Source organism: Hirundo rustica, chromosome 13, assembly GCF_015227805.2.
Source record: "Hirundo rustica isolate bHirRus1 chromosome 13, bHirRus1.pri.v3, whole genome shotgun sequence".
Classification (NCBI taxonomy): Eukaryota; Metazoa; Chordata; class Aves; order Passeriformes; family Hirundinidae; genus Hirundo; species Hirundo rustica.
Window position 1 is genome coordinate 7,809,577 of NC_053462.1, and position 24,241 is coordinate 7,833,817.

At 36.9% G+C, this 24,241-nt stretch overlaps 1 protein-coding gene across 3 annotated transcripts in view; it reads left to right on the forward strand.

Annotated features, from left to right (window-relative positions):
- WDR72 (WD repeat domain 72) overlaps positions 1-24,241 on the forward strand; it is a 100,425-nt gene that overhangs the window by 70,827 nt on the left and 5,357 nt on the right. Inside the window, exon 19 of one of the 3 annotated variants that reach the window (XM_040077266.2) lies at positions 23,497-23,595. In XM_040077266.2, coding sequence (XP_039933200.1) covers positions 23,497-23,595 — 99 coding nt within the window. Of the gene's footprint in view, positions 1-8,461; positions 9,076-9,474; positions 9,541-23,496; positions 23,596-24,241 lie in introns of those variants that run through there. The other 2 variants (XM_040077268.2, XM_040077267.2) reach the window with 2 other exon arrangements.

Consider the following 24,241-nt stretch of genomic DNA (forward strand, 5'->3'; position numbering starts at 1 on the left):
TAAAATAGGGCTTGTATGTGGTTAAGGACTTAGGCTGGTGACAAGCGCACTAGAAATGAAGCAGCTAAAAGCACCAGCAGAAGGTCTGAGCTAACACACACAGTAGGCACATCTGCCTCACATGTTCCAGGAAAATCTAAGCAAGTCACAAAAGAAAAATAGAGTGGCAGATAGGGCATAGAAGACCGTTGTTTCCAGTCTTCTCATGATAATTGCATATAGAAGCCGTATTTGCAAAACACTTTCCTTAAAGTTCCATGTCTTATGAGGGAGTAATTTCCCTCAGCCTGGAGTAAGCTGGTTTTTGAATGGTCTTGCGTGGTCAACACAAATGTATGCTGGTTTTTGGTTATGTCCTAATGCAGATTATTTTAAGATATTTTTCTTTTTCATGCTTTGCCTGTGCTTCCTCAAATGTGCTTTTCACTATTTGTGTTTTACTACCTAAAGAGGATTGGAGGGATTGAGCTACTCTGGAATAATAACTCCCCCTTTCCTTGCTGCCCCCTGCCCTGAGTCACACCAAAGTTGATATTGCAGTTGAAGCCTTAGCTCTGTGATGTGGTTGATTTTTCCTAAATTGATGAATGGGTAACATGACAAGCATAATCTAATTTATGGAGAGGCAAAATTGATAATTTTGGGATCAGTGGTCAGATGTGTATGTTTTTTATCTTAAAAATAGATAAGATTGCAGGATATGTTTATGTCCATTACATAGTAATACAATAATACAAAATGAAGAATTTTTAGTCTTGCTGCCTCTGTTAATACTTACAAATCTTTGAGATTTTAAAACAGAATGTCAGGGGGAACTGTCTGCATTTTAAAAGATATTGTTGTAGAACTCAGTGCTTTTAGGAGTGAAGCAGAAAAAACCTTGCAACAAAACAAAAACCTTTAGGAACCTTGTTTATTGAATTCTGTTGGCTAAAACTGCCAAAAATAAATTAATAGCTGTTACCACTGCAATGCTTTTTTTGTTCACAAGAAAAATACCTTGACATATTTTTTTCATTCTGTGATTGGTGCACATTTCAAGGGTATAAATTAATCTTCAAAGGATCCTAGGGAATATCTTTCCTGGACACTTCACTTATACATCAAGTTGGCCATGTTAGCAATCTAATCACAATCCTGTAATTCAGTGGACAACAATTCCTTATTGTGAACAGCATAGCAGCTTTTACTATCATTTAGGTCAGCCTAAGATTGCTGATGCACCATATGTTTCAGGCCATGGATGATGGATGGTATCCTCTGGTGCCCATCCCTAAGTGATTGGAAAGATTGAAGACACACAGTTCACTTAAGCTTGCTTACTATTACATCAAGTAATCAGTGTGATAGGCAAACCTGTGCTCTCTGTGTCACACTGCCCAACTTTCTGCAGGGACATTGTGTCAAAAAAACAATCTAAGAACATTTCCAGATGACAGGCCAGTTACTAGAACAACCATTTAACAACTGGATTCATCTAAAAAGCTTAATAACGTGGGAAAGTCAATACATGTTTTTAAAACACCTTTATTTATATGAACCAGACATGGTGTTTTGTTCTTAAAGTGTTTTTTTTTTTTTTTATTTCAAGATTGAACTTACGCAACCAAGGTATAATAAAGCAATCCTTTTCATAGTTCAGCCTCTAGTATGCCAAAACATAGTGTTCCTAATGTTAATCAGAGAGAAAGACTGCTTTGAAATAACAATAAATGCTTTAGAATCTGTTTGCAGTTTTGTGTTTAGAAACACATTATATCAGTTCTAAGTTTAAGGCTGAAATCTTTTTTTATTTCCCAGTGCCTGTCTCTACTGACAGCACTCAGTGTTATTTTTATTTTCTTCAACTCTGTTCGACCAGTATCAAACCCAGGAAATTGAGAGCCTCTTCCTTTTTATGAAGTGGTAATGTGCTGAGGAGTCTTTTATATGATACAGAAGGAAAAGCCTAGAAAATACTCTAAATCTTACTTTGCATAGAAGTTGTGCAAGACTTGCTGCATTTGTGCCAGAATAGATCCAACCAAATAATATCAAGTCAGGTGTTTAAAATGCTACAGTTTAAAACTACTACTGGTGTATGTTATTGTAAAAATGGTAAAATAACGGAGTTGAAAGCTGGGTACATCGGTCATAGTATCTGTGTGCTGTTTCAACCATGAAAAAGGAGCTAGGCAGTGAATTCAAAAGTCAGAATTTCAGGGCAGGCTTCCTCTTGTCAGTCCTTTGATAGATGGCACACTGAATTCCATAACCAGACAATTTAGGCAGCAGCCTCTAAAGTAAATATTACACTAAGGTAATGGAAAGAAAAAAAGCTATTCTGAGGAAAAGAGTTTGGGGATAGTGATTAACACTGACTTATAACCAAGGCTGTCAAAGACGTGGAGAGTAGATGTGTTGGTATTAGCAAGACTCATCACTGCAGAACAGAAAATGTTAGAAAATGGAAAAATTCCTGTAGACAGTGTCTGAATACATGAACCTGTCCTTCTTAAAACTGAGGTTTTTGCAGTCAATGACACTTTGGTTGGTTACTGAGACACTTCCTGGGGAGAGATGTTTACTGCTTTACTGTTACTTGTTCTGCTCTAAAGACACTCACAGTGGAGCACTAGAGCTGAGAGAGTAACCTAGAGTGAAACCTACAAATGAATGTGAAGATGAATTGAAGCATTTCAAATATAAAATGCAGTAGACTGGAATAGTTCATTTGGAAGAAGCCTACAGCCATGGTTTAGTCCAGGGCACTACTTTCTTTGCCCTTGTAGATGAGGGAGAGACCTATAATTAAGGAAAAAGTGCTTTAAATACCTGAAAATATATTTTTCTTCAAAGGATGGTTCAAGAGAGTGAATGAAAGTAACTTCTGGAGAGTTGCTTTAGCAATTCCATTAGCCAGTTATGCTAATAGGAACTTTGCTAAAATATGGCCGAGTCGAAGTCAAGTACCCTGAAAAATTCTTTGTGGAATTTTTTGTTTTTCTAAAATCAGAAGTGTGTCAATGTGTAGAAGTGTAGAGGGGACTGGATCATAGTATTTGGCTCCAAGTTGGACTTTCAAATGAAAGATGCAGTACAGCCTCAGCCAGTGTGAATCACATGCAGCTGTGAGAACCCCAGACAAAATATCCCCAACTGGTGCTGTGAAGAGAAGTCACTGCTCTTGCCTCAATTGTGCCTCCCAAGTCAGGATTACTTAGGTGGCTACAAGTACTTTATGTTGGTCAGGTAGTGCAGTATCTTTCCATTAAAAAAATAATGTTTGTTAAATATCTTTAACTAGGAGATAAATATTCAATTTCTGCTAACAGTAAATGTGCTATAATCATCCTCAGGCTTTGCAAAGATGTATTTTACAGGTGTATTCTGTAGCATCACATCAGTGAAGAATGGAACCACCCCCAAGTCATTAGGAATATAGGATTTACTTTTTGGACAAAGTAAATTAGTTTGTGTATGAGGGAGGCAGCCCAAGTAGATTTTGGCTCCTACACATAGCAGGTATTTTGCTGTATCTTTTAAATGAGGCACTTCTCCCTGAACAATCAGCCCTATCACTGCAATAAGAACCATGTGATAAAACTGATTATATTTTTTCAGTCACCGCAGTTAAACAGAAAAGAGGTTAAGCTTTTAACTACTGCAATCTGCTGCCCTTTTAAAATCGTATAAAGATGGCAGACACTTATGTTAAACACAGTGGATTGTTGGTAAAGTTAACCGTGTGCATCCAAAAGTGGCAGAATATGGACTAAGGTGCAACCTCAATCTGCACTGTAATAAAGTAGCTGTTCATCTGTGGTCAGAGATCGTCATGAAAGACCTTGAGTTCCTTCACTTTATTTTGCAGAAAGGCCATCAGACAGCTTTGCATCATCTAACTCTATCAATCAAGGACCTCAACCACTGCTTTCTGCTGAAAGCTTTCCTGTTTGGCTCTGTTTTTCACAGACAGCTCAATAACTTGTCTGTGGAGCTGTGATAAATGTACCATGTGCTTCTAAACTGTCTCTTTAACGCTGAACTGAATTTCAACTCGTAGTGCTTGTAACTAATTGTTTTCATCCAAAACATTTTTTTTTACCCATTATTATTCCAGAGGCTCTGATTATCTTTTTTTTTTTTCTATTATCTGATGGCAATGGTAACATTTGAAAGCTGCCCTACGTACAAAAAACCTAGATTTTTACAAAGTGAATAAGCTGCCTAGTATAAAGAATAAAAGTGAAGGGAATCTCTACGAACAAGAAGAATCTCAAATACTCTTAGAGAGGTGTGTATGAAGACCAGTGTTTCCTTGCCTCTGATTTGGGAGCCAGTCCTAAGTGAAATTCAAAAGAGAAGACTGAAATTAAGTGCAGTTTTTTAAGGATTGAGAAAATACGATGACTTATGACAAAACACTTGTAAAATCTGTCATAGTAATTAAGGTCCTAAACAAGAGTGCAAGTAAAAAGCTTTATGTTTTGGGCTGTTAGACATCTTGGAGCTTATAGGCAGAGAAACCATTTCTTTGAAATTTAAAAAAATATATATATATATATATTTCAGTATGTTTATTACTGTGATAATGTGCAAGGTCTACTTAGAAAACTCACAGCTGATTAGTTCATTCAAGTTGCAAAACTGTAGTACACATTCAGAATCAGAATAACACAGTCTTTTCCAGGAAAAGTGGCACATGTATTTACTTAAAAGAAAATAAAAGCCATTGGTAGCAGAAACTGGAATATATGAACGTGGCTCTTATCAAGCATAATTTTACTAGAAAGCTGGCAACTGTTGCTTTGATTTTTGGTCTGTATTTGGACAAAACATATCAAGATGAAGATCTAATTTCTTGTATTTCTAATTGTAGTGATTTTAGGAGGAAGAAAGAAAAGAGCATAAGGTGTGTTAATTGCTTTTGGGAATACGCTATTCCAGGTTAAGAAGAATAAATATTGTACACTCCGAAAAGAATGTTGATTTTTAGTGAACAGTACTAATTTACACATTCTTCATTTAGAGTACAGAGGTAAAATGGATCCTTTAGTGGATTTAGCCACAGCATAAATGTGCAGAATAAAAAATGAAATGGGACGGTGGTGTTGTATTGTGTGAAAAAACAGGACAAACAGTGGAAAAGAGCCGCCCACGATGCATTAGCTGTCACTACAATGGTGCAGGGGCAGAGGATACATCAAAACACAGCTAGATTTGTTTAACAATTTTAGTGTGTAGTACCTATCTAGGAGGATTTTCTGTAGGAGATTTGTTTCTTTTTGTTACAGTACCAGCTGGGTACAGTAATTTTTCTGATTCTCCTTTCCATGGATATATCCTTGCAAGCGTATGGTGAGATCCGCTCTGTCATTTGCATTTGTTTTCTCCTGCTGAGCAAAGCTAAATGGAATTTCTGCTCATAGGTGATCCTACTGGGTGGATCTCATGAGTCCTGTCTCTCTTCAATCAGAGCATTTTCAGGTGTTCATTAAGAGATGTATCTCCAAACCCTGAATCTGATTCCAGATTGCGCTGTCCTGCTTCATGCTGTCTCACCAGTAAATAATTAACATAAGTCCAGCTGATTTATGTTGAAAATTTAATCTGCTAGGCAGAAGCTTCTGCTGGTGCACAGCTTTGTGGGGTCGTGTTGGGGGAAAATGGGTATGAAGCTACTGTGAACAACTCATGATTGCCAAAATTTCTTGTACTCTCACAGCTATAAAATGGCAAGGCCATTTTAAGGCAGATTGAATGTAATGTTTTTAAGGAAATCTAGCAGACTTACAACAATACACGTAATTGTCTAAGTGGCAACACAGGAATCAAAGCATCAAGAGAGTCCGTTTTACTGATGCACTGGATGCAGTGAGAAAATCTTTCTTGATAGTGGAAGCTATTGCTTTTTTAAATACATGAGATAAAGCTACAGGCAGATTTTTGACCAACTTTTAGAATTTAATCTATTTATAATCAAATTCTATTTCAATTGGCATGCAAGCTGGGAGTGCAGGAGCTGGTTCTGGTTACTGTTAGTGGTTCCCTAAATGAATGCACTAAGATTTAGAAGCTGAGTTCACTAACAATGAGTTTAATTGATATCTACACACAGTACTGAAGTCCCAAAATTGTATTCTGGGCACACACTTGACTCAGTGAAAAATGGGGATAGATTATGTAGAGACAGTGTGTAATTCCCCTTGCAAAGTCCTACAAGTGCAGAAGGAAGGCGAGTGGCCAAGACAACCCAAGCTACTGGCGGCTACAAGGTCTTTGGAGGCAGTGATAAATTTGAGGGTAGTCATCTGACTTGCCTTAATCAGCACTGATTAAAAAGATCTAAATGGCTCCTGGCAGCCCCTGGATCAGAAGGATACAGATGCTCTCTCCCTAGTGGTATGCCAGTCACCACTGGGTAGGTAAATTCCATCTATAAATGTCAGGGGTAACATTTCAGTCAAAAGTTGTACAGTAGCAGTCTGAAGAGCTGATGTACTGTGGAGATATAAGAAGAATGTAAATAACACTGCAAATACTACAAATTTATTATGTACATTGATTGGGAGGCTTTTTGGAGAGGTCATGTTCTTTTTTACTGACTCTGAAAAGCTATGGCCTAAATAGAGGACACCTTAGAGATAGGCAAGAAAAATTAACAATATAAATGTAATTTTAAAAGCTGGTTAGCTTAAAGAGGAGATAAATGGGAAATAATATTGTAGAAGTATACATATGGTTTGACAAAATTAAATCAACTGATTATTCTTTATCCTTTTCCACAATTCAAGAACATGCAGGAATGCAATTAAATTGAAAGACTGAAACTTTAGAAAGTTTAAAAGAAAATATTCTTTATGTAACCTAGTGTCTCAGATTCCCCGTCAGTGAAATGAGACAGTATTTTTTCTTCTGTCTCCAGCAAATATTTGAATTTTCCTGAGTTCTTAAATGCCAGTTGTTGGGTAAGTTAAAACTAGTTGTGAAAAGGAGCACAGAATTGAATAGAGCACAATAACTTTTCTGTAGCATTTTTAATGTAGTCTCTAGACTTCAGTAAGTGACTTAGAGACATCTTCCATAGAATTAATAATAGTGACTTTACAAAGACAGAAGTTAGTTTTTGTGGTTCCTGTAGTTAATGGTATTCATGGTGCATTATTTGCAGATGAAGAGAACCGAATCAATTATCTTTCCTTACAAATCAGATCTCAAAAATTATATTTAGAAATTTGGCCTTACACTGCTAATTCATGCAGAAAATAAATAGTTATATTCCTACAAATTAAAACAAGCAGCAGTAATATACCTGAGGGATGAGATGATAGATGGAACTCAGACCCAGCACCCGGGGTGAAGTTGAAACTCAGGGTTTCTGATGTCTGCATTGGAGTAAGACATTTGCAGAGTGAAATAAAAGGTAGGTGAAAAAACGAATTCTAGCGCAATTCCTTCTCTTCTTCATGAGCCATGTACTGTGTAAGTAATTTCTGGGTGGATATGTTCATGAAGCAATGAGAAGAAAATAGTTCTTGGTCTTGCATAGCCTAAGCTTGTCTTTTACTCACTTGGAAAAAGTATGTTGGCTTGAATTTATATAAAATAAATTCAGTCTTGTCTTAAAAGTAATTTTTGTTGACTTTTATTAAATGAGGTGCCAAGAAAATGCACTATCAAAGTCTGTCTTTTCAGAGTACATCCACTGAATGGGAACCATATAAGCGTGAAAAGACCTTAGAGGAAATGTTAGTCAGGTGTTATATTTTCTGGTTAATGGCCACCTAGGAGAAGCACTAAAATAATCATTGTAGTGAAGATTACAAAGTATGTCATATTGCACCTCACTGTAAATATCACTTTAATTTTTTATGGCACAGATTATTTGTAAGTTTATTTTATATACTGCATAGCACTTAAATGTCACTGGATCTAAAACCTTTATCCGGGAAGCTCATTAGTTGAGCTGTCTGTGTTTGTATATCTGCCATCAGCATCTGGTGAGAGGGCTGCTGCTGACCCTGCCAGACTTGGGTCATGAGGTCAGCAGGTCTCATTTATTATTCAAAATTGCTTTCTGACCTTTTATCAGCTAGGTCAAAGAATACTGCCTTCTCCTTGGTCAAATTTTATAGTGAAATCAGTATCACGCACAGATAATAAAATTACCAGTACACGTGAATCTCATCCCTCTCTCTCCAAAAATGTACTTACTCTGAGGTTGATAAAGTTGGAAGAGTTGCCTGTACAAACATGTCTGCTTCAAGATCATGGAGGTGCCTTGTTATCCTTGTGAAATAACACACGTAGCTTCACATCTAGCTCACGATTTGATTGTGCATCTGCTTTCCCCTTGTGTGATACAGAGGCAGCTGAAGGCAGAGATCCTTAGTTAACAGATGACCTCTCATTTTTATCACTCCCATACTTTTTGCACAGTTACCTATTAACTGTTTCTGTTTTGGATGTGTTTTCACAGGTAACTGTATCTTCTACCTTCAGTTGCACACCTGTATCAGTTGAATATGGGGGAACTTAGAAGCATGGTAAAGCAAGAAAAGTCAATAAATATGAAGGCCTTTTTCTTGGAGATTATAACACAATCTGGGATGAAAAAACATTGAATCCAAAATATTTTTTTGATTAAAAATTTGATCTAGATCTAGGAAGTCATTGGCCAGCATAATTTTAGTCCAAACAGAATCTAGAAGTACCCTGGAAAAATTAAAAAGAACTGATGATCTGAAATTTTAATTCTGTGATGATTAAAATAGGAAGCATAAATGACGTTGCAGTAAGAAACACGTTTGGGGAATTTGAGAATACTAAATTTGAAGAGAAATTTAGCCATGAGATCTTAACAAGCCATACTACAGTATGGAAAATTGGAAACCATAAATGGCAGATTGATTCTTAAAGGGAGCTGTGCAGTTCAGCATTATCCCTCTGGAATGATTTCATCCTTTTTAAAAGAAGGAGCCAAAGGTCACATTGGTCTTGCCCTTGAAGCAGACAATATGAGATGTCAGCTTGTGCTTTCTGACACTGCATATGATGAATAACCTTGACGTAGTAATAAACAAATAACCTATATTAACGTTCAGAAGCACAGTGAAGTATTAATGCAATATACACTTCAACAATGTATTGCAAATATACAGCTTTCATGGAAATGGATTTCCTCTAGTAATACTGTCATAAATTTATGGTTTCTTAAATGCTGCTGTAAAATAAATTCTTTAGGTAACACAATTTGTACCTATCTTAAATATGACCAATGCTGTGTACATACATGAAGAAAATTGCTATGAACAAGTAGTAATAAAATTATATTAAAAAACCCTTGACATCTGTATTCATGTAGATACTCAAATTGTAAATACTGTATTTCTAGTGTTTCAAATACCTGTAGTCAATCACCTTTGTAAAGGCAGCTCTGTCACTAATTAACATTCAGTAAGGTTATCAGCTCTTCTCTTTTGGTATTTCTAGCAGGAGAGAAAAAATACGTATACTAGTAAGATGTCAAGGTATGCATAACATCTGGTTGGAATGAAGCGTTTTCTTCTAACTATGGTAAGCTGAAAGTCTGCTTGTTGTGGGGAGAGTTGTAACATGGTGCAGTAGTCCATTTAACAAAATCCTTAGCTAAGAGCAGTCTTGTACTCATTACAGTCTTGATGGCACATTAAGAGGTTTTTGTGGTTGGGTTGTTTTAAACTGAAAATTAAAGCCATTTTGTATTAATGAGATGCAGGATTTAGCTCTGAGTGTTTGAAGTGCAGAGTTTCTGTTGTTCACAAGTAATGTCTGTACCTTGCAGGTATTCTGTAATTTTATATATCATACTTGTTTGCTTCTACCTACACACTGTGCTCCCAAACAGGTAACCTATTTATAGTACAGATGAGTTGTGTGGAGAGTTCTCAGTATTCCCTCTGAATCTTCGAAAGACATGGCCGTGTGCTGCCATGTGCGAGTTAACCCCAGGTCCTACTCTGGCCTTTATCTTGCAAACAAACAAACAAAAAACTAAAACAAAAAAAACCCCATGGTGCAATAAATATTCACAGTAATTTGTTTGAGGAACACTGTCTTAACATTTGCTCTAGCACATATCTTAGTGTACTTTAGAAAGTAAAAAAAGGCATTTATCATTCTTCCTTATGCCTATTATGAATGCTGGATGTCCATGAAAGATAATTTGCAGGAGATATGTGTACAGAAGGGACCACATTTAGATTTCATAGTGACATAAAAATGCTTCAAAGGTTCAAAAATTTAGGTTCAAGAAATGTGAAGAATTCCATCCAATTGCTGGATGAAAGAAAGTAACACTGCTAGTTAAAAGTGAAAAGCAACTCAACAATAATACTTGCAGACATAATAGTGAGCAGAAAAACACAGAGAAAATAGTATTTAGCAGATTAATGAAAAAAAAAGTTCATCTTCCTCTTTTAACAAACATTTAACTGGGCAGAGATTGACCTGTCTTTACAAGTTCAGGTGAACAAAGATAAAGGAGAACCCCTCTGCTATTTTTCATTGAGGGTTAAGTGAAGCTCCCCGAGAAGCCAAAATAAAGAAAATTAATATGTATCCAAAAGCGGGTGCAGTCTCAAAGAAACCAATTAAAAAATCTCTTTAGAAGGTAAAATTGTTAGAATAAAAAATAAGCCAAGAAGGAAAGTGAGCCCTGCCTATTCATTTGCACTCTGTAGCTGCCTTCATGAGCTAAAATAAATCAAGTAATTTGTTCTTCTAAACCACATTTTCACTTTACTTTAGCTCTGAATCTGTAATTCCCTGGGAATGGAACCTGAAGTAGCAGCTGTGTATGCAGCTATGAAAGTGTTGGGTAGATAGGGGAAATGGTTTTTTTATAATGATAAATGGTAAATACAGCTGTGATCCCAAGTTTTTAATACTGAATTTATTATTTCCCATTGTAAGTAGTATTTGAATCTGTTCTTTAGCCTTTCATATTTTCTAGAAAAATATTGTCTCTAAGTAAGTTAATACCCCTGTGTACCAATTCCTTACACAGCTGTAGTCTGTTTGCACGCTCTTGTAGTCCAACAGGCCACATGCACTGTAGGTAATTTTTTGCATACTGCCACAATTCTGTAGCAATGTAAAAATGTGGAGCTCTCATGCCAGAGCTAGACTATTCTCCTCTGGAAAAAGCTTTGGGTTATAGGAGCAGTTTATGGCTGGGGATTCACCTGCATTTGTCATTAGTTATGAAGGATGTGCAAAGACTGGGGTGCCTGTGAGCTTCAGTGAGCTCTGTGCATTTAATTAACAGTTGAAAGCTGTTACGCTGTGGTGCTACAGCTATGCAGTCTCAAATCACTGGAATAAGAAGTCTGAAGCTCTGTTTTGAAGCTTGGAATTTACTTGGGTTATTTTGGAAAAGATTAAGCAGATGCCTGAGTGCCAGTTATAAGTGAACTTGTCTTCTATTCTTCTGAATGTAGTTTTGGAAAGTCATCCTACTTTTACAGTATGTGTTCTTATCCTTTTCACATATCCATTAGAATTTCTACGCTGCTTGCTTCATCTTGGTCACCTTGGCCAAACTTACACTGTGCTAAATTAAGAGCAGCTCTAGTGCTTTTTATAAAAGTGCACCTAGTCAACACAGAGGTGAAGAAGGGAGTGAGCATTCTGTGATTTCTCTTACAAGATTGCTGTGTTTTCCGTTAATTATGCTACAGCCAGTGCACAGTGCTTTTGAAATCTGCAGTCAAGGTCCTGCTGTACCTTTTTTTGTGCAGGAGCCCTTTTGGCATTTCCACTTCACTCATCTTACAAGCTGGAGTGCAACCTTCAGTGATCTCCTGAACTGGCAGTTTTGTATCCTGAAACACTAAATTTGTTTTTATCCTTTTGCATGAGCAAGAATATATATGACTGTCCTTAGATTCACCTCTGAATGTGCAGACAAGTTGGCAGTTGAAATGAAATAGGAACAGAAACAAATCAACCAGTAGAAGAGAAGAGTTCCAGCAATACAATTTGAAGTATCCGCAGAAGACTGGTAGGCCACTTCCATATGGAATTTTTTGTGGAGGACTGGGTAATTTCCCAATAGTCAGTGTATACCTACCTTTTCTCTGTGTGAATTGGAATATAGATGTGCACAAATAAACAACACTCTAGTAAACTTAAGTTTCAGAATAACTAAATAAATACATTCCAGATATTTTTGATGAGGCATAATGCAAAAAGCAATTGAAATGTTTGTTTTCAAAACTAACAAGAAATTAATGATCAGACATTATTGAAAAATCAAATTCTGATCAGTGATTTGGATACTATGGTAATACGAATACTAATGTAAGGTTTCACCAACCCTCGTAATTTTATGGTAAATCTTACGGTGTCTTGTGTGTTTCTTTCCCAAAAGTCCCAGTTCATATGGCAAAGTGATAGTATGCAATTATTGCTATATGCAAATTAATCTTCCTGAGGAATAAAGGCTCAACATCCAAAAAGTCTAACACTTAAAAAAAAAAAGTAAAAAAGAACCTGAAGAAAACTTTTTTTTTTTTTTTTGGGGGGGGGGGTGGGCGGGGTTTGTGGTTTTTTGGTTTTTAACCTTAAGCCTCTGGAGTCTTGAGTCCTACACTGAAAGTGAGCAATACCAAAACTGATTACAGACTTTAAAGTTTGGCAGCATTGAGAAGCATCCTCCTGTTACATTTGACCAATCTTATTTAAGCAAAGTGCAGTGAATTTGACATTTTAAAATATCCTGCCACTTCCCCATCTAGATAATGTCTGCCTCGCAACATACTCTGATGACACTTGAATGCATCAAAGAAATCATGGAAAAGCTCACACTTGTGTTACTCCTTGCTCTTTATCCCACCATGGTCCCTAACTTCGGTAAGAACATGATCTTGTACAATGTCTTACCTGGCAAGACAGATCAGCTGCACTTTTTGGACCCATGCTTTTTAGTTTTTCACGCATGTGGTCTCACACAGTCTCTGGAGCACAGAAACAGTTGTCAGTCTGTGTCCAGCTTCTTGGAAGTGCCTGTGGTGTCTGTCTTGCCTCTTTATTACCTGTCTCAAAGGGGGGGCTCGAGGCTCTTTTGTTCCCTTACAGGTAGGTTTTGCTGATGGTCTGAAGAATAGGGCTGAGTGTAGGTGAAGGTGCAGTATTTGGCAGCAGTCATCTTTTACCCATTAAGTACTTCAGAGGTTCTTGCTTAGCTATTTATTTGAAGGAGTGCCATATTCGTTTTCTGGAGATACAGCCTATTTCCCAAACCTACGTCTGTTTTGTGGTAACATTCATTACCAATATAATTATGTATCATCTGATAGTTCAACAAGAACCTTTCTGATATGTACACATAGCCATGGATATTGCTTATTAATTTAGAGAATAGCAAAGTCCAAATTTTTTTCTAAGTTGCATCAGGAGAATAACTGCCTTGAAGTTAGTCAAAGCTTATGCTTCTGTAGGAAAGCCCAGAACTATTGTCCATATATACAAAACTGATTTTTAGCTACAAAATAACAAAGGGGACAGCAACCCTAGTAACTGGTATTTGGGAAAAAATACAAAACTGTGGTGTGGGATGTTAGTTTGCTGCCGTGAACACCAATTCACTACAAATCTTAGCCATGTAACTGGAAATCATTAATTAAATCCTGTGCAGCCGTGGATCATGCATAATGTAAGACAACTACTGCAAACAGTCTGCTCCTGATCATTTAAATTTCCTTCTTGCTCTTACCAACACGAGGAGCTTGTATTTGAAGTAGTCCCTGATGAGATTTTGCCTTTTCATCCTTGGAGAATGTCCTTGTACATATTTATAGGACAAAGTAGAAGGATTACCTATGTGTGTTTTTTGCTTTTAGGGTATTAGATGTATTAATGTAAAAAAATACATACCTTGGTACAATATGATCACCTCAAAAATCTTCTGACTCAATGGAAAATAAAGGGTCGAATGTTCTAATCCTTTAAGTAATCGTAGTCTGATTGGGTCATGTTCATAAGATAGCCACTTTTAAACTGAATATGCAATTCCCTGTGAAAAATACAATTTCCATATCTTCCATTAATTTTTATGGAGAGGATTTTAGCAGCCCACTCTAAAGGGCAGTGTTATTTCTAATGCGTTGTCGTTAGGGGTGAGAATAGAGAGGCTCCAGCAACACTGCTAATGTCCAAAAAGGCAATTTTTTTAAAAAATGGGTGCAGAAGGAGAAGGAAGTGGAGTTCACAAATTAAAAACTGCATAGCAGTTTCACTGCAAACCATCTCCTAGTCATACAGTGCTATCCAATTAATCCATTACTCTTAGAAGAGGAATCCCTGTATGTCCAGGTACAATCCTTGCCAAATATCTGGACACAATCATAGGCTTTTAGGATTACAAGTAACATAATAAAGGATAATGATCAAAAATTAAGCACACCAATACAGAATGCTTGGGTTAACTGGACTTGCCATGTGCACTGTAAAGCAGCAGTCTGTTAGGTTTAAAGTGAGATTAAGGAGTTGTGTAACCTGCAATTATGCTGGTTTTCATTTAAAAAAATAAGATGATTTGGCTCAGTAGGGCCCTTCCTTATATTTACCTCTGTTTAATTGGATTTGGAACTGCTTAAACATCTTTGAGTTGGAGCTTATAAGAAGATGATCCCAGCTGTTTTTCAAAGCTTAAGACAGCAGGCAGACAACATGATCATGTCAAGACTCATACTAAAGCCTTAATCCTACTTTTTCATCAACTAGCGCTACAGCTGAGTCTTTAACCTTCTAAGCACTAAATGTGCTTTGGATCTCTCAGAACACATTTGCTGTCAAATGTTGTTCTCTGATAATATTAATTTTTGTTTCCTTTCTAAACATTACTTTTTCGAATAGGCTCTACCTATCTGAGTTTGGAGATCTAGAGTGTAAGACTGTATTTTCAGTCCTTTTATTGTCAGTCCTTTTATTTTCAGTCCTTTTATAAATACTGCTTACAAACTTGCATGTATTGAAGTCTGTTTTCTCCATGGGGGCAAGGCAATGCATCGACATGTAGCTCACATTGCTGTAATAAATAGTCAACTATATTGGTAACTATTTTTCATTGTATGTGAATTACTAGATTGAATATATTTTGTTTTCAATAAGGAAGTATGAGAACAGCTTTATTTTCATTCAGGTATTTTTCCTAGTAACTGTCAGCATAACCAAAAGAAAATTTTCCAAATTTCCAGCCTCAAAACTTGCATTATTTTGTAGCAGTGCATTATTTACTTTAATAATTTGAGGGTTGAAAAGAGGTCAAATCTTCTAATGACTTATTCCTGCATCTGTACATAGTAGCCATGCAATGCAATAATTTTCCTTTCCTTTCCTTTCCTTTCCTTTCCTTTCCTTTCCTTTCCTTTCCTTTATCAGTGACTTTCCGGTCATTTCCTTTACTTCATTTACTTTCCTTTTCCTTTCCTTTCCTTTCCTTTCCTTTCCTTTCCTTTCCTTTCCTTTCCTTTTTTTCTGTTTTCTTTTTCTCCTCCTCTGTCGGGTAGTGCTCCGATTTGTCCTAGTGACACAGGGCTGCCAGCAGGAAAGCAAGCGTAGTTAATGCTCAGCTGCTCAAACCAGTCAAGCAAGGTAGCAAGTCCCAGCTGTGCTACTTGATGTTTTTTGATTGCACCTAGTCCTCAATCTGTGAACTGTTTTCTGGACTTAGATTCATCAAGCTCTGCCGCTTTAAAAACTCATGCGGGCAGGCATCCTAGGATATGCCATTATAAGCTGCTGCCAGGGGATCTTCTAGGAGATAAATGGAATCTGTGTGAAGTAAATTAGTGTGAACCAGTCAATCTGTGTGTCAGCCTTGAGCCACATCCATGGGTAACTAGCTTGCTGACTGAAAAGTCCACTGTCTTTTGCCAATCAGAGGTCTCAGCCACCAGGAAGCAGTCCTATACAACATTAGTGTCTTGGAATAATTCCTGTTTGACCAGCTAGTGAAACTCTTCAGTATATGGTTCTGTACTGCTTGGGTTTACTTATTGCTTACAATTGAACTGAAAATCTTTTAAAGTCAGATAACATTTTAACAGTAGGGAGCATCACAGAAATGTCTTGGAAATAAGTACTTCCACTTTCCTACAGCAGCCATTCAGCAGAGTCATGCTGTGCTGCAGTTGGCTTTACCTCCTTATCAGTAATACATCTCCAAGGCCATAATGCAAAAGAATAACAATAATCTGGCCAGAAGAGGTTAATAAACAGGCTCTGTGATTTTTTCTTTTTTCATGGATTAAGCTATTTGGAGAGCTTTGGTCGAGAGATGGGAAGACTATAAAAGCTGTAACACTCATATTATGCACAGGGATATGTCAGCGTCATAACTGTGCTGCACACTTTCATTTAGTTTTGGTTTTAAAAGCAAATTGATGCAATCTACAGCAAGAATTTCTCTGTAGAAAGGGACTGAACCAGAATCCTCTGCAAGCTTCCTGATTAATGATTTTGTATCTGAATACCAAATCAATCTGCTATAATGAAATAATAATGCCAATGCTGTCAATTACACCATTTTAAAAATAGGAAGTATTTCTTTGTTGTTTTGTAGGTGCTACTGACACAGTGATAGGATTCACATTGCACTGTGTATTCTGCAGCACCATTGGTCTAATGTACAGAAACTGGGGGGGATTTCGCTGTATTTCTTTAGAAAAAGGTTCTTCATTCTTGGTGGTTGGTGGCTGGGCACTGGAACAGGCTCCCTGGGGAAGTGGTCACAGCACCAGATAGCTCAAGAGGGGTTTGGATAATGCTCTCAGGCACAGGATGGCAGGGCCAGAAGTTGTACTTGACCTTTTGGTTCCCTTCCATCTCAGCATATTCTGTGATATTTTTAGAAGTTTGGATAGGCAAGGAGAAACTATATAGTTTAATTTAAAAAGAGACTGATTATCTAGTAACTAACAGTTTTTGGCTTTCTTTAGTAATTCTGTAACTATTTTTTCTTCCCTATTGTCTCCCAATAACTAGTTGGAGAAAAGACCAAAAAATGAGAGAGGGATAAATAATGTTGATCAAATAATTCAGTCTTACATCATGTTTGATTGAAAGACACACTTAAAGAAATTGGAAAAGAGAAATTTAGGCTTTCTAGCCAGAGGACATTGAGAAGAAGAAACAGTATATAACAACAGAAGAATTAATAAAAGGCAGTTTGTTGTTGCTTTTCCTTTTTTAAATCCTCTTAAGTTTTACAGAAGCTTGTGCTTCAGAGCTGTGCAGTAGATGCTGTGTGAAATTTTATGGGAAAGTATTTTATTTCTTGCAGCAGAACCCACAGAGACAAATTTAACTAGTTAGGTGTTTTATAATATATACTACACAGAATACATGGATAGAATCTGCTATAAATCACAACTAAGATCAAGACAACTGCTTTAAAATTGAGTGAATGTTTCATTGCACTAATGAAACAAAAATGGGATGTCCTTTGAGAGCATAATTTGTTACATGCCATTATATTTTAGTTGAGAGAAGTAGGAAAGTCCCTCTGGGTGAATAAAACTTCAAAGTATATCAGGAAAAGAATCACTGAAAATTTCAATTTTTCTGTCTGGAGGAATGCTGCCCTCATAGATATGGGGAGATAGGAAAATGGACTTTTGAGGGGTTTTTTGATGTGTTAAAAATCTTACATACAGAAGGAAAACTGTTCTTTAGTTGCAATTCACTTGGCAAGTGGACTGAGCTCAGTTTGCAGGTGCCTTCGAAGTGCAAGAGCCAGCTCAGACTTCCCAGGCACGTGGGTTGGTTGTTCTGCAAACTGAGCTCTGCCACGTCATATCAGGTCCTACTTCTGCATTCGTTGTAATGGATTCAAGTTACAGGACCTTCCAGTTTCACTGGTTCCATACTGGCTTTTTTCAACTTCCATGTACTGCAGCATTCACTTCAGGATAATGTGTTTCCTAGGTTAATACCTTCATCTTTGTTTTTTAAATAAAAATGTAATGAAAACTGGACCAGTGTGATATTTAACCATCAGAAGATTACAACCAGCCGTTTTCAATTAGATGACAACTACATACATCTCTGCAGATTTTTTCAAATGACACTAAAATTTATTAAATGACTGGCATCTGATGTCTTCCATCAGTGAAATGAATTTTTGGTTTATGGAGCCCAAGAAATGGTCTAGAAAAAAAAAAAAAAAATAGGGTTCAATTCAATAAGGATGAGTACACGGATCTAGATTGAGGTAGGATTAATCTTCTGCAAAGAGACAGGATGGGGAAGAAAAAGCATGATGACAGTTTCTCAGGAAAGAATCTGGATTGCAGGCTGAGCATAAGTCAACAGCATTCCTGGTGTGGCAACAAAGGCAAGCACCACAGCACCCTGCTGGGTGGGAGCATCACCTGCTGCAGGGGCAGGCTGGGAGCTCCATCTGCACGGTGTCACCTCAGGGTCTGCCTTTCCTGTGTCTCTGGGATGTGCGGAGTTTCCACTGACATTTCTCTTGGCAGCTCACAAGTATGTTCTGCATTTCCTGTAATATTTGTGGAATAATCCTACCCTTTTAGTTAGGCTGGAAATACATGGAAAAAGCAAAGTAGGAGCCATCAGTCTGAAAAAGAGAGAAAACAAAGGATTTCAGCCACAGGGGGCACGGAGAGAATGTGCTGGGCTCATACCTGTGCCTTTTCTCAAACGAGAAGTTGCACATTAAGCCAACAGGGAATAGGGAGATGAACAAAATGAGGTGACTCCCTGTATGATAAGCTATGGAGTTTGCCATGTCAAAGTGAGTTAGGAAGTTAAGGGTGTAAAAATTCCACATTTAAGGAAAAGTTGAAATTTGTGAAACGGAAATCTACTCTGAGTTATAAGGGAAAAATATTCTTTGTAATTCCTTGAGTTTCAAATTGGACTTAAGGAGAAATTTCTGGTAAAGTATTATTTTATGGTTGTTGGACTCTTACACTGATATTTTTTAGTCTCAGCAAATATGGCTGTTCTTATACTTTTCATTATATTTTTATGATATCTATGAAATGTGCTTTTAAAATAGTACTCAAAGCATTTATTGCTCCATCAAGCTTCTTAGGTATAATACAGTAAGTGCCTGTAGAAGCCAAGGAGCTCCGAAGTGACATTGCAGCACAGTTGTTTTATCCATGTACAAAAATAAAACAATATCACCATTTTGTTTCCCTTTACAAATTTATTTTTTTTTTCATGCAGTTTGATTTAGATTCAGGTTGCTTTTTATTCCATATTGAACCTTAAATATATTTATCACCTGTATCCTCTCTTGCCTAACATCTTTGAGTGAAAAATAATTTTTGTTGCCCTATCCAGCTGTTTTGAATGACAAATAAGTTCTTGTTTTCCCTGCAGACAGACTGTCTTTAAGTTACTAATCCACCTTATCAATAACACAGGCATCTTATCAGAAAATGCTAAATGTTTTATTTGCCTGAGGTATGCAAACTTCTTTCTCCAGTGTGTCTGCCCTCTAAAAACTGGTATGCAGGGCATGTTTTCTAGACTTTAGTGTAGGGTATTTCCAGAGTGGAACAATAGTTCTCAGAGTTTTAGCCAAACACATAGAAATAAATGACCGTGATGAGTTATTGCTGTATTTCGTAATTAGGCTATGTTCACAAAGAACAGCTTCAACAGTTTGTTCAAAGACTGTTCTTTAAAGACTGATCACCAGTCTGTGGTATCTTTTTGGAAATTATTTGTTTCTATTGTGTGGAATTGTTTGAAATATTTTGAAACTAGATACATAAATGTTTCATTAAATACTATGATCTTATGACATTCCTTTACTATTCTAAATCCCATATCTATTTTAATGACTTTTTCTGTTTCAATAATGTAAGAGAATGGGTATCAAGTTCAGTAAACAAGTCCTAAGAGCACATTAAGTTGCATCAGAAAAAAATAGTACAATTCTCAAGATTGATCCTGTGCAGTGAAGATTTATGTCATCTTTATATGCTAAGTTCAAGGTCATTTGCTTCAATGAAATACGTCCTTTTACCTTATTTCCATGCTAACAAAGGTAATCTCTACTGTCCATGTCACAGTGGAAATAACACTGCACTGAATAGAAAGAAAATGTTATTGGAGTTATAATATGAGAAATGTTTTTTAACTTGTTTATGACTCGTAGATTTGGGTCTCATTTATACTCTATTTATGTCACTTTGACTACAGAGATTACCTTTCAAAGGGAAGCAAAAGTAATTTTAAGGTCCATTTAAACCCAAAGTAGGACAGAGTGTCTTCTGAATAAAGATGACACTGCTTATGTTTAAATAACTTAAATTCCATCAGCATCCTCTGTATAAGCAATTCAGAACACTCCTTCTCCAATTGATATTTGTACATAAAATCCTATTCTCCTAAGAGAGCATGCAGTAAAGAAGGTGTCAGTACTGAGATTTTTTTTTATATATTTTTCCTTGATTACATAATGCCATTTTTACTTTCACTCTTTATTTGGGCCAGACTGTACTTTCCTTATTTTTAACTTTCCAATTCCCTTTGTACTTCTACGATATTTTTAAGAAACCTTTCTTTTCCAGTTGAGCATATAAAGTGATGTTTTAGGAAAGATCTGAAGGTCTCTGCCTTGGTCCCTTTCTTGCTCACTGCATGCACTCATTATGTAACTTCATAAACCAGGGTCTTGTGAAGTTTATTTGCCTGGTTTTGTCTAGGGTGGTGTGTGTACTTCTGAGCAGGAGACAAGGCTGAGGGAGACTTCCCTTACTTGCACCAGTGACCTGATCCCAGCCTGTCCCATCCTGTCTCCTGGTTTTCTGAAACAAGCACTTCCCTCCCTTCACTCCCACTTGCTGAACTGCCTTCTTTGGCAGCTGTTCTTGCACAAGTCCAGAATTCTGTCTCTGTTCCCATGAAAACCCTTTCCACCCCTTTCCACTCCCTTTAAACTGTTCCTAGTGACCAGCTATTACTGCAAGTGTTTCATGCTTTTTGGCATTTTTCAGCTCTATCAGCTCTGCCTGTCATTCCTTTTCTTCTCTTTTTTGTCTTTCTTGGCTTTTAATGACTCCATCTTCTCCCAGATTTCCCCAAATCTCTGCAGTATCTACACAGTTACATCAACTGGAAATCATCCTGCTTTGTCCAAGCATCTTGCTGTCCTGTCTTGGTTTCTTTCTTGTTCATTTCACACCTTCCTTGTGAGATACCTCCTCTGTGTATGGACCTGCTTCTAGCTGGGTTTTGTTATGCTCTGAGTTACCTCTCAGCTGAATCAGGTAACTTTGCTAAGAACCCTGTTCAGGACTGTGTTGTAGAATCCAGCTGGTCAGTTGAAGTTGTCTGACTTGTGCTGATGTGGCCTGGGAAGGAGCAGAGCACTTGAGCAGGTTTGTGTTAGTCCCATGCCAAGGCAGTTGCAGCACAGACTTCCAGCGGGGGAATTCTCTGCCAGCTCCTACCTGGGACTGATTCTGGTGCTGTGGAAGTGTCTTCCCTCTTTGGTTCACTATGAGAGTTCTTGACTGGGTGAAAATAGGCAATTTGTTTGGAAAGGCTGATTCTGAATTTTTGGTCACTAATATTAGACCAAAACAGACAGGTCTTGTGATTTTTTGCTTTCTCTCCAAAGGCATAGCTGCACTTTCTGTTTTTTCTCTTCATCACAGGGTACTCTGATGGAAATGTTCCTATTGTTCTACTTCAGAGTAGTTCTGACTTTTAAATTCATGCACCTGCAATGACTCAATCTTTCACTCAGCACAGTGCAGCTGACTGCACTGTATGAGGAACTGTTTTAGGAAAAAAGTGTTCTAAATTTGGCATAAAATTATTTTGGTTTTAAATATAATCTGAATACTTGTATATTCCAATTTTTCTTTTGAAGGGGGAATCTTCACTTAGTGCATTTGAAAATTATTTAAATGTTGTAAAAAGAGAAAAGCACAGATATCTTTAAAGACATTTCTTCTTTTACATATCATAGCTTTTTTATGTCTGAACATTTGTTATTGTAATTTTTCTTCAGTGTCAGCTGACCCCATGCAGATTATTACGTCAACACTTCCTGCTTTATATGGGCAGGGTTTTATGTACTGATTTGTTGTTATCCAAGGCAAACCTTTTAAGGTGAAATGCAGGGTGTCACTCTCATAGATTTTATTATTTGTTATGTTTTAATATTACATTTTCAGGGTTCTAATTCCACAATTGTATTGAAGCCCTGATTGCTTCAAACAGACTCTGTGTAGCTGCAGGAGTCAGGAGTGATGGAACCTTTTGGTGACCTGGGATCAATAGCTGCAAACCCATGGCAAGCACAGAGCACTGAAGTGGAATATGTGTCTTTTGAGCTCCTCATGTCTGCATACAGCCCTGAGGCCTTGTTGATTCATTCATAATCTTGGAAAATTTAAATAGGTGTTTAAATTACATAATCCTTCAGCAAATATTCATTTGGTCTAAAAAAAAAAAAAAAAATCATCAAAATTTTATAAGGAAAGGAATTTCCTCTTTTGAAAAGAAGACAGAAGAACAAGGAGCTGTGCGTAGTTGTTGGTATCCCCATCCCCCGGAAGTTTGGAACTTTGCTTAGTTTTCTAGATATTACAAAAAAAAAAAAAAGTGTTTTCTTGCCACTGCTATTATCTTAGGGAACAAGATCAGCTAAGAATTTTAACAGGACAGAGAAATCGAGATCTAGTCTTTACAGTGCTATTCTGTGATATACTGCTTAATAATTGTACTTCATCTTCAAGCTGTATTTGTGGCTCCATGTAGAGATATGAAGCAGAAGAGAGGGAAATGGTCTTTGACAGGGGAAATATTCTGCTCAGGAAAAGTTACATGGAATTTCTTCAAAATCCAGGTGAATTAAAAATGCATATATAGACAGGTAATTGTTTCCCTGAAAATATTTGTATGTTCTGAAATGAAAATGATTTTAGCAATTATGTAAAGCATGTAACCAAATTTGGTAGTTTTTGAACTGCTACTCAGTCTGGGTTTCACTGCGCTTTGGAGTTATCAGTAATTTCCTTATACATTCTAGCTTGTTGTATACAACATATTTTCATCTTAAAACCTAGACCATTTCTCTCCCTGCTGAATGACTCCAGTAATTACAAAACCATCTAATTGATCTTTTATGTTGTTTACCGGTTTCTTTGGTGAAACAGACAGGCTTTTTTTTCTATGACTTCTAAATTGTTTTATTATTTTAGGATTCTGTAAGAAAAAAATGGTTTTCTACTTCCAAGGGACCTAATTTAAGCTGATGTCTCAAACTTCACCCTGCATACATTCTTGTCTACAGATTTTTCAACTGTCCTGTGGTTGTATATAAGTAGTTTGTGTTTCTGGGGTTTTTTTCAATCTATTATTTGTGTTTACAAATTATGTCTTCAGCATTGAAGGCTCTGCAGAAAACCAGGAAGTGTTGATTTCTGCATACATTACATTTCTCCCTCCCTGTGTTTTTATTCTTTATTGTTCCAGTCAGTGTGCTGAAGCATGACAAGAGCTCCAACTCGGCAAACTTCCAGGATGTGGAGGATACGCCTGACAGATGTGTCTTGGAAGAGTCTGAGAGTCCAGGTGAGAGGCATTTAAAGACAGCCACCAAGTATCAAGTGATAAATCTGGCACAGCTTTTGGGTCTGTAAAAAAAGCACATTGTAATGCTGTTTCCTTTTTAGCAGCTGCAATGTCAAATTAATGGTCACCTCCAGGGGTCACAGTGTGGAGCTGTTATCCTTTCATCAGGAATTCAGGTCTTAGAAAGGATAAAGGCTTTATGACCAAAAAGAAAGCTGACACTACTAGTTCATTATAATTACTTTTGGACTACACTGCTTACTTAATATATGTACAATGTCTGACCCTTTGAAGGTAGCGTGAGATTATGAAAAATTAGAAGTACTGTATATACTGCAGCTGAATGCAGCAGCAGACACTCAAACACCGTATCTCTGGAGGAAAGCAAATTGGTGGCATTAAATAGCTTGATTCTTTCCTTTAAATCAGCTCACAATCATTATTTCATTTTAATGACTCTTAACATTGATTCAGCTAAATACAGGAACATCCATAAAGTGCATCCTTTTTGGTATCCGAAAGATTTATCTTCATGTAGTTTCATTATCTTTCTCGTTATGGAACATCTACAAAATTTATTAAATGAATCCCAAAAGGAAACAATTAAATATAAATTGTATTGAGTCACAGCTGATTAAAAACATTC